Source organism: Camelus ferus, chromosome 15 (assembly GCF_009834535.1).
Source record: "Camelus ferus isolate YT-003-E chromosome 15, BCGSAC_Cfer_1.0, whole genome shotgun sequence".
Taxonomy (NCBI): Eukaryota; Metazoa; Chordata; class Mammalia; order Artiodactyla; family Camelidae; genus Camelus; species Camelus ferus.
Genome location: NC_045710.1, coordinates 48,205,769 through 48,217,388, shown reverse-complemented (window position 1 = coordinate 48,217,388; position 11,620 = coordinate 48,205,769). Strand labels below are relative to the sequence as shown.

The window sequence follows — 11,620 nt, the reverse complement described above, 5'->3', positions numbered from 1 at the left end:
TCGAGCATCGTGCTACTTAGCCCGCAGAACTGGATTCTCAGCCCCCAGCCCAGTAGACTCCCCCCCCCTCCCCAGGCTAATGCTGATTCTGGTTTATTCGCAGCTCTGCTCCCCTTGGAGCAGAGTGCCAGCCCCAGTGCAGGCCCGAGGAGGGCAGTCCTTGAATTGATAAAGAAAGAATGGCCCTCAAATGATCCATTTCTCATTCCTAGGGCGCCAAGTAGGAGCTCGGGCTCTGCAGTCAGACTATTCAAGACCCACCTCTATCACCAACCAGTATGTGACTTTGGGCAAGTCTCCTAGGTTCAGAGAAAACTTTGTGACCTCTTTCCAGAAGGGCAGGTGGAAATACCTACACTGACTGACAGCCCATAGTGTGTTATTTTATTATTTTATTACTATCATGTCTTCATCTCTCTTGACTTTGAACCAAAAACGGAGACGTGCCCAAACTCAAAATGTGGTCAGTCACAGCTAAGGCTGCAGCAGCCCCGGGGCGGGGGGGGGGGGGGGGGGGGGGGGGGTGGGTGGCAGAAGACGGGGCAGGCACCCCATTTGCTTGGTGTTCTCCCGGTCCAAACCCCACACTTCCTAGAGCAGGCGCCGAACATGGTCCGGAGAGCAACTGCGCATAGCAGGATAAAAAAATCCCATGAGAGAGTTTGGTGTCTGCCCATGTGGACCTCATCCTAGGAGACTCTGCTCGGGGGTCCTGAAGACACCCCATCCTCAAACAGTTACAAAGGCAGGAGACCCAGATTCTGGAGCTGACTCTGACGGTGGCTCATTCCAATATTTCCAAGCTTTACTTTTCTCTCTTCTGAAATGGGGACATAGCAAATCATTGACAGGGATAAAATAAGAATCCAATCTCATATCTTTGGAAGTGCTTTGAGGAAGTTAAAGAGTAGACAAAAATCAATGTCCCAGCCACAGCGGCAAGAAGCCCCAACCAAATACAGATGTTAGGCCTGCCTTCGAAATGCCAATTTAAAGGCGCTTCGCTGTTAAAAGAGTCAATTTCCTGCAAGGGGCCGCGAGTGTTAATATCTAATGAAGGTAGATGTTGTAAGAAGAGTTGCCATGATAAATCATTTGAGTTGGGGGAAAGATCTATTATGTAAATCATGAACAAGCATTAAACCCCAAAGAATGATAATATCTTTGGTATTTTCCTAATTACATACTTTACCTATATTCTCATCAGAATGCTCAGGGCTGAATTTTGTAATTTTTCTTTCTTTTTTTTTATGCTTAGGTAAAAATGTGGGCTAAAACTACTCCTTCGACCACAACAGCCACTAGTTTGGCAAATTATCAGGCACTCAAAATCCCCCAAATGGCTGGAACTCTAACTAGGGAACTGTTACTGTATTTTGAAATCTGTCAGAATGTTACAAATTTCCTGGATGACTGATTTTCTTTTATTTACTTTGAAAGTCCAAAAGAACAGGACTCGGCTGAGATATTGCCTGTTACATCCCTACCCTGTGCCACAGACAAGGTTATTGAACAGAGGACCAAAGCCTAGGGGATTTCTCTTTTTTCTGTACCCTAGGTGCTATCATGAAGTGGCAAAAATTGAAAAGGAATGAGAGAAAAAGGAAAAGCAGCACACATAACACAGTAGAGAAAGTTTTAAAATATGTCTTACTCCTGTCTGTGGGGGAAACACCTCTTTGGATATGTTCGTGACAGATTGAGTTATTTCTGTCTATTGGGTATGTATAAAGACATATTTATGGATTTATAAATCTTTTGAAGAGGGCTGTTATTTACCCAGTTGACGAAAATGGACTCAAACTGTGTAAATAACTATTTAGGACATGCACTACAGGCCAAATGCTGGCACGGCTTACCCATCAGTGCCGGCCAGAAAAGGCAGGCAGGGAGACACGGAAAAGCCACAGCGCACGGCTAATCCGAAGGCAGCACACAGACTCAGCACCACCCGTCTCAGGGATGGAAAAAAAAAAAAAAAAGAGTTGAGAAGGGTCGCGGTTGGCATGGAAATGCACAGAAGTTGTTGCAGCAACACTTCCAGGCATCGTTCTGTGTTTAGCGAGGGATAAATCACACTGCCAAGGCGAGCCCACAGGGAAGGGTGGGGAGGACCCAAGGTGGGACTCCTACCACCTCTGTGGTCAAGCCGGTGGCGGGAGAGCGGGGCCGGGGACCAGCATCAAAACCGCCCTGTGATGCTGGTGGGAGTGAGTGGCTTCTGTTCTTTGGTAGAAAGAGGGCATGATGAGAAGAATCTTACATAAATAAACAGGAAACTGACACTTCAGGGCTGACGTGGCACCATGGCCTCAACAAATGGCCCAGCTCATCCACACCTTCTGTGCCTCATCTGTTACATGGGGCTACCCCTGTCTGATCTGCCATCCAGGATTGTTTTTGGCAGGTTCAATCGAGATTATTCGAATGAGACAATTTAGGGGAAAAAGCTTTAAAAGAAAAAAATGAGGTTGGGGGGACGCCTTATATGAAAAAACAGAGAAACAATGTGAATGAAAAACTCGAATAATGTGCCCAATATATGGCTCCTGTTACCAGCACATTCATGATTCAGTCGGCCTTTGGAGATCACTTGTTGAAGGAAAAACAAACTTGAGAAGTTCCCAATTCCTTGTTATGACCCGTCAAAGGGAAAGAACTGGGAAGGGGGCATCTGCCCCCTGCAAATCCTTTCATCAGATGATGTTTCAGAAAACGTATATGATTCCATTTTAAATTCAACTACATTTCAGCAGTTTACAAGCCTTCAAGGGAGCATCTAAACTACCCGCTTGGTGGACATTTTTTTTTTAAAGCCAGAAATGAAAAAGAAAAAGAGACAAGCACACAAAACACTAGGCTCTGACCCCATGGAGCAACTCTGGAGGACAGGGAAAAGAATTCAGATTCCACTGACACCTTTCTGAAACACTCACGGTGCCAGGTGAATGCGGAAAGGAGGGCTTTATATGGCGAGTGCTGACATCACCTTAACTACAGCAACGCTGCAATATATACATACACACACTTGAAAGCAAAGAGGCCCCGTGGATTTATGCTGCATCTCATTTCCCAGTAAAAGTCAGAGGTCGGAGGTTACCCGTCCCTGCCTCAGCTCTGAACCAGTTTACTCTTCCGGGCTCCGTTTTGACTAGACTTATGGTTGGGATGAGGTCAGCAACTTTTCTCTGAACAATAAAATATCTCAGATGCTTAAAATTCTATGTGTAGAAGTTATTCCCAGTCTAAATAGCATACATGTTCCTAAACAAAAAAAAAAAAAAAAAAAAGGACTTTTCCTGTTTCTGTTTTCAAATTAACCATGTTAAATTCATCGTAGACTTTGCAATCCTAATTGGTATAGCCCAATTCAGTTCGAAAACAAAATTCTTTTGTTGGGTAACAGCGCTCCAGGGAAACATGACCATAAAACCAGATTTTAAAGTATGTACCTACTGTGGGCTCAGAGTCAACTTCAATAAAGCCGTCTTTTTATATTCAGATAGAGAATACTCTTTTAAACTTTGGTTGCATGAACTGAACACAAAATCCCCTGCAGTAGGTCTCATCAAAAGCAGTCCAAGACATCTAAATCCTCATGCCCCTTATTGCTGAAGATTGACTTTATGTTTAAACTTTATTCCTTGCCAGTTGCAGTCAGCCATGCACATCCATGGACACCCAAATGCACACACAGGTCTGTGCGTTCAAAGAACACCACAGATGAAACTGATCTGGTTTCTTTCCCTTTCGTTCTAACCCTCCTCCGTCTGACTTTGCAACAAAGCCGAGCGCTTGAGAGATTCGGATAAGGAAATTCAGAAAAATGGCTTCATCCCAGTGAAGAGGGGAGCCCAGTGTGGGTTTCTGAAAGATCCACTGCCTTCTGAGCATCTTAAGGCATTGTTACATTGGAATCCTAGCGGGTGTTTCTATGAGCTCTTGAACAGCCTCTTAAGGGCAAGCAATAATAACACTTTTTAAAATTTGGGTAACACGGCATTGGTGGCATGCTGTTTATGCACCTTGGAACTTCTCGTCTACTTCTCTCATCTCAGTCCGTTCACTGACCCTGTTTTCTGGAGGTGGCCAGGTGACAGGCAGCTAGACAGAGGGAATGGCAGAGAAAAAAGTAGGGGGTGGGGCGAATAAAATCAGATGAGCTGATGCTCATGTTTTATGGGGTTTATGTTCTAGGAAAAACAGTATAAAGAGTCACTCACTAGACGTTTCTCATTTTTCAACCCTGAAAAGTGAGACAAGTAGCAAGAGAGAAAGAACAGCGTTCCTACCTTGCTCACTGCTGTTGTCCCCGCTATGTGATGTGTGGCCGCCACTGGACGGGCCCGGGGTTCCTCCTGAGCGGGTAGATGCCGTGTCGTCGTGATCTCGGTTCCAAGAGGGCTGTGGGGGCACAAAGCAGAAATCTGAAGACGGCGGTCTGTGAACACAGTCCTGGCAGGGTCCCCTCCCATGGCGACAAGGCAGCAGAGGGCCAGAATGGGCAACGGTGCCATCTTTCCCGTTTCCCCCGTCACCCCCGGTGCCAGCTCAGAGCACCACCAGCACTCCAACAATGTGTCCATTTCTGCTCCTGAGCTAAAACAGTATCTCCCAATTCTGTAAGTAACTGCTCGCTTTACCACCAAGGAAAATAGAAACATTCCAGGCAAAGGCAGTGGGGGCAGGGGGAGAAACACGACCACTCCATTCTGACCGTATGTTTTAACATCAACAAACCCCCTGGCACAACAGTCTGCTACTCTAAAAATGCAGAATGAGAGTGGTGGGCTGTAACACTGCGTTGTGGAGAGGCTTCTGATTCATCCTAGAAGACAAACAGGCCAGAGCTTTTAAGACCTCACAATTAGGCTGGGGTCCATAATAGCTAGGATGTGCCAGCTGTTTGCCGGATAGTACATGGCCAATGGACCAGGCCCAGGGACAAAAAAGAAACGAGGATAACAATAGATTCACATGGACTGTGTACACTCCGCCCCATGCCGAGCCCTCTTGTACTATTGAAGGGAAAACAGATGTTGCTTCTTATCTCTGGATGCATTTCAAAGTAACATTCAGATAGGAAAAAATTGGCTGTAAATTAAATTCTTGGGGAAAACAATCATGGCGACACTCCTCCCCAAGCTCCCTTTATCACCGGAAAAGATTTTAATTAGCTTTTAGTGCTAACTCTCAAAAACAGCCTTGTGAGTCACTGGTCAACCTGCATGGGAGGAATGATGCAAAGCAGAAAACAGTCTTGGCACAGAAGGGATATTCGTCTTCAAGATGATCAGCAGGATGGCAGGATCATCTTGTAGGTAAAATATGTCTCCATCATTTCAGTCACTGAATGTCATGGTTGTGTAGCAGTTAAGCTACCAACCCCCCAAAGTTTTTTAAAGACGCCTAGTGACACCAAAGTGCTCTTGGCTTATTCCTTGAGAAGTATTTCCATAGCCCAGAGAAGATAAGAAGAACCGAGGAGATCAAAATGTTGTGGACACCCAAGGAGAGAAGTAAAGATGCCATCTAAGAGGTGTGCTCCATGAGAATCCAAGGAAAAGGTTCACTGTTCCTGGACTGGGGGCTCGCCTGCCACCTACTCTACGGTCTTGGCCAGAAAATTACCCGCAGCCTGAGAAATTAAATAAAGTCACGGAAAGATACGCCACTTGTATGTTTGATTCGACCATTTATGCAGAGTCTCGAAAACAGTGCTAATTGATCTGCTGATTCTGTGATTGAAAGATATGTGAACTGTGAATGAGGTGCCTTTGACAAACACGCAGTCTGCAGCATACCAGAAGAATGCTGTAAGACGTAATCTGGAACACATGCTCAGAATGCAAACAGTTAATGCATAAATTTTCAGTTTGTACAACTGCAGCCTCTAAAAGGGGGACTTGTTTATTCAGAGCTCGGCAGAAAGAATGGCACAGCACCCAGGGGACAGACAATGCCAGGCACAAAACCCCGGTGCCTCGACATGTAAAAGGATGTTTTTCTATGTGCTACAAATCCCACTTGAAAATATAATTAGAAGGAGAAAATGGCAAACTATTGCATTAACTGTAATTGAACAAAAGACGGGCAAGGCATGTGGGAAGCTGCAGGAACCCGTGGGAGTTTCAGGATGCAGGAGATCCTGCAAGCAACATCTCCTGGGCACTCTCATTTTATTTATGTTGTCCCTCACTACTATTGTTGACTGCTGATCTGACTTGTAATTAATAGAAAAGCTAGCGATAACAAGCTGAAAATACAGAGCCACAGACTAACCTCATCAGAAGCATGTTTGTTAATCTGATTAAGACTGGGACTCCAGAAAGGTGACTTTGCACCAAAGCATGATTCCATGTTATACAGGAAAGTGTCCTCCTTTATGCTACAACAGACCTGATATATTCACTATCTTTTAATGAGCTCCACTGATTTATTCAGCCCCGCTCGGCTCCCTCCCCCACTTTTCTACTGTGCAGGATGGAGATTAATTCAATGCTTAATTGTTTAGTAAATTCAATTTTCCACATTCTATTCTGCATAGCTTTAGCTAAGGTTCTTAAATCTTCAGCAGTGAGCCCTGAGCCCAGTGTTTGTGATCTGTGCCTACCTTTTTTCATCACCATTTTTCTTCATCCACCACTTAATTCACCATGAAAAGATTTTCCTTGCTGGAAATTCTGATTCTGCTATGATCTGTGAGGCATTCCGATTCATTGCATTTTCATTGTGTTGGGTCTTAGATGTCGGGCTACTCTTTTCTCACAGCTATCGCCACATTATACAGGCATTCATGCAAGAAATGTTGGGTTCCACCTCAGTTTATCCAAATTTTGTGCAACCTCTATGTTTAAATGTGTGTGTCCCCCAAAGTTAGGAGCCAATCTTTTCCACCTAATATCATTCTTCTCACAGCCCTTCTCTTCCCAAAAGGCCTGTGAGTACAGAATGCACTTCTCTGAAATGAAATCTAACTTTTGTGGTCCTTCCTTGCATTAGCATCTCGGGTATTAGCATTTCAAGAACGGTGTAGTCACACGAAACTGAGCATTAGGAGAAATCCACAAGGTTACCAAAACAGAACAAGAATTATGCTTAGTTCAGATCATTAAGCATGATTAAAGTCTAAGCATCAGAAACAGCTCATGAACTCGTCCAGTAGAAATATGTAAGACAGCTCAGAGCAGAAAGAACGCCCCCAAATTCCATCGAGCAGAGAATCTCAGTTCCAATAACACAGCTCCATGACTATCTGTGGTCACACCAAACAACACCGTGATTATTTTTGAAATAAAATATGTGCATGTGATTATGTACATATATTTGTGAAGCTGTGAGTTGCTTGGGGCCACTTGTAAAGTAAGGCTGACAGAATAAAATCAATGGTGCATTGCAATTAGGCATATAGCAAACCTTAGTCATGATTCTAAATGAAGTCCCAAAGAGCCTTTTTCCTTCAACGTACGTAATTTCAGAGTAAGCGATGGCTATGTTCTCATCTATTAGAAATCCATTAAGACAAGAGGTCCTAACCTGAAGTCCACGGATGTCCTATGGAAGACTTCGGGGGAGGGGTTTGTTATTAACGCTGATTGTGTTATATACAGACTTGTATTTTGCCCTCCTGGGACTAGTGTCCTTCCTAACTTTTCACCAGATTCTCAAAGGAGTGTGTGATTCTTTAAAAGTCCGAGAACCATTTCTCCAGGAGATGTTCACAGGGCCCAGTAGAAAATACCAGGACTGCAAAGACCTTAATGATCATGGAGTCTGCATTCTAACTTGACACTGAGAGCCAGTGGTCCTCCATGTGTCCATAACTGGTAGCCAGCCAGGGGCTTCACTCCATCAGAAGGTCCTTGGTCAATTATAAACATATCATATCATATAGAAGCCAGTTTAGTTACCCTTTAATTTCCACTCATGTTTTGTCTAGTTCTGGGGCCCCCAAAGACAGCCATTTAAAATATTTGGAGCAATTCTCCCCATTTTTTTCTCTCTTCAACAGCTTGAACACTCCCATTCCTTCTACCATTTCTCAAGAATGTTTGAAAAGAATTTTTTTTTAAATAATGATATGCTAAAATCCATCAAGTGTTTTTTCTCATTTATAAGGCAACTGTACTGGCGGGATCTGGTAGTGGAATGGAAGCAAAGACCTCCTCCAGGGCAAGAGTGGTATTGGAAGCTTCTCCGTCTTGTTCTTTCCTGACTCAGCACAATGGATGGCGCGTGCTCAGCACCTGGCTGGTGCTTAGTGACCTAAACGGGGTTGTTTGTTAGTGACTGTTCCACCAGCACTCCAACAGGCAAACTGCAGCTTCCCAACCCAGCCTTCCTCCTGAATAAAGCTATCCATTGGTGGCTCTTTTTCTTCTTCTTCTTCCCTTCATGAATCCTTTTTCCATTTGTGCCTTAATTCTGGACATACTTCAGGTCCCCCTGTCACTTTCCACGCTTTCCTTAGACAATTCCTTTCACTCCTGTGATCTGAGTTACCACCCACATGCTATGCAATTTGTGTCTCTAGATCTCTTCTTCGGGCTTCAGACCTGGATGCCCAGCTCCCTGCTACACCATCTCCATGTGAAGGACTCAGCAAGTCCAAAGCTAAACTCTTCCCCTTCCCACCAAACCTCCTACTCACTCTTCTTTGTTTTGATCCTAGTCTGTACAACCCCATCCATCCATGGGATAAACTTGAGAACCATCCATGATACCTTTCCCTCTCCCCCCCACCACCTGTCACCAACTTTCCATCCAATCAGCCATCAAGTCTGATCCACTTCTCTCATTTTTCATCTTAGTGATTACCGTTCTTGTCAAGGCCCTCCCAGCATTAAAGAGTTCAAGTCAAATCACTCCCCAGCTTTACAAGAGTTCAGTTTCACTGGAACAGAGGCTCCAGGAGGACAGGAACTGGTGTCGGTTTTGCTCACGACTGCATCCTGCGTGTCAAGCACAGCGCCCGGCGCTTAGCTGGCAATCAGGAAATGTTCACTGAAGGCAAGAACAACTCCCCAGAGGAATACATTTTGTGGTCCTTAGCCTGGTATCCAAAAGGCCTTCCTAGTCTACTCCCAGGGGATCATTCCACCCCTGTTCCTTGTGCTCCAGCCTGTGATTTCTGGCAGATATATGCAGCTTGTCCCTCTGGGCTCGTCCTCATTCTTCTCCACTGCCTTGAATGTCCTGCTCTGCCATCTCTGGCCTCAGCCCCTGATTACCTCCTACTTGCTAATTACATCACAGCTCAGATATCACCTCCTCCAGAAAGCCTTCCCTGATACACACACACACACACACACACACACACACACACACTTCCCCCAGGATGAGTGAGGCGCCCCTCCCTGAGCACTTGGAGCACCTCATGGTCACCTCTGTCATTTCATTCTCATGTTGTTTCGCTGATGACTGTTGTGCCTGTCAACCCTTCTACACTATGAATGTTGTAAAGTCCTGGACTATGTCTTATTCCTCCAAATGTCCTCCATCTCAAGAAAATGTCTGTACCATATTAGACACAAATGTGTTTCTGAATGAATCAATGATTAACTCGAATGATTTATAGAGGATCTCTGTTAAACTGTCACCTGATACCATGATCCCCTGTATTAAATACCGTAAAACATCTGAGAAAAACTTGCACAATCTAAAAACACCTCACATACCTGCATTCACACAAATGCACACCACTATAAAAATATATGAATACTCAATTGCAAGATAACAGAGGCAAAAGAAAGTAAATGAAAGCCAGACATATCCTAATTTGAAATTTGGCTGCACCACTTACACGGTCTAAAGACAAGTCACAACCTTCCTCAACCTTAACATCCTAATCTGTAAATGAGGATTAAAAAAATACTCCTCTACAGACACAGCATACAGAAATTTCCAGCATGCAGCAAGCATTGAATAAGTGGTACCTACTATAATTTTTAATGTGACGATAATAAAGTAACAAGACTAATGGAACAATGCAGGTTGACCTGGTCAACCCTGAAATATCTACATACAGGTGGATTCAGTTTATAGACCTTCTGGAAAGACTAGTTAACCCGAGCTGGCTTGGGGTACAGCTTGGTATGCCTTGGGCTATCTCGCAGCTGGTGTGTGCCCAGGGAACGCAAACTGATCTTATTTTCATCTTCCAATAACACGATTTTACAGGTGGTTTTCTCCTCCCCACCCCATCGAGTTTCATCTGATACCTACTATTTATAAATCCCTTTACAGTATACAAAGCACTTTGACGTACCTTTGCACTTAGTTTTTCATCGCATCAGTAGGAAGCCAAAATCTTTTTTTTTTTTTTTCAGACCAAAATAGTGAGGGTTTTTCCCTTCAAAATTTCTACCCTGCCAGTCCATTAAAAGGAATGGAGAAATGAGAGTCCCATGATCTTGACCCTAGAGCGGTCGGCTAGCAGCGGTGTAGAAACTGATGAAATAAATGATCATGGTGTTTCAAACCTGAAGTTCAGTCTGCACCTATGAACGGGCAGCTTTCTCTTTGGGGAAGTACCTTTACTTCTTCAAACCGCCAGGATCTCTTTAGTAAATGATCTCCGGTGGCCCAGAAGAGCTGGCTCACTTCCAGAAGTGAACTACCCAGTCCCTCCAGATAGGGGGAGTCACAGCCCACGTGGGGAAGGCACCGACGTGTGTGCACGCACGCTCACACACATCTGCACTTGCCCACGAGGCAGATGAACGTGACCATCCCACCCTGCCAGCGTGGCCACATCTAATTAGTCCCCTCACCTAGACTCTTCCCCTCTGTCTAAACGGTGTCTCTTAGGATCCTTAAAGGCACATCACTTCAGAAGATGGGATTCTTCACACGTCACTCAATCGGTGATGCCATTCGAGGAAAAGGCACCACCAGAGAGACCCACACACAGAGCGATGAGGGCAAAAGGGGGCCAGGCGGAACCTTCCTTTCCTACAGAAAGGGGTACATGTTCACCTGTGCGTATGGGCGTGAAGTTGAGAAACTGGAAATCCTGAGAATTTTTTATTTCTGAGTATCTAAAATCTGCTGTGCTGAAACTCCTACCTGAAGGTCCTATTTGAAGATTTGCTGCATAACCAAAACATCCCAGATAAGCTTTCAATGCACTCGGCCACCGTGTCGCACTGCCAATTTACTACAGCCCAGCGTAAAGCCTGCTCCTCTCAAAACATACTATCCGGCTTCAAATTCAGGTCATTCCAGGAATAAAATAAAATAAAATAAAATTCTTAATAGGGATTTCCAAAAATCCCTAGAAATCATTAAGCAAAATTCATTTAACCATGACAAGCATGAACAGGGTGTTTTGTTTTGTTTTAACCCAGTAAAACTATTCAGTCACCCCCTTCCCCTCTAAGCTTTTAGAAGTTTTTAAACACCAGAAGCTCACAGATGAATACTTCAGCGTGCACACGTGCTGCAGATCAGGGGCCACATAGGAATGACCTGGAGGTGAAACCTTTACTACATCCACATTCTGTCCCGCTGAGAGATGAGAAAGCGTGGGAGGTGATGGTTGTGCCTGGCTAAGGCTGGTGGGGGTCTGGGGCGGTCCTTGGTGGTGGCCCACACGCACATCCCCCTGGGGAAGCAGAAT

At 44.7% G+C, this 11,620-nt stretch overlaps 1 protein-coding gene across 4 annotated transcripts in view; it reads right to left on the bottom strand.

The window, feature by feature from the left end:
• MEIS1 (Meis homeobox 1) overlaps positions 1-11,620 on the bottom strand; it is a 131,564-nt gene that overhangs the window by 98,603 nt on the left and 21,341 nt on the right. For all 4 annotated transcript variants that reach the window (XM_032497699.1, XM_032497698.1, XM_006195027.3 and 1 more), the window contains exon 7: positions 4,293-4,404. In XM_032497699.1, the coding sequence (XP_032353590.1) occupies positions 4,293-4,404 (112 nt within the window). The remainder of the gene's footprint in view (positions 1-4,292; positions 4,405-11,620) is intronic.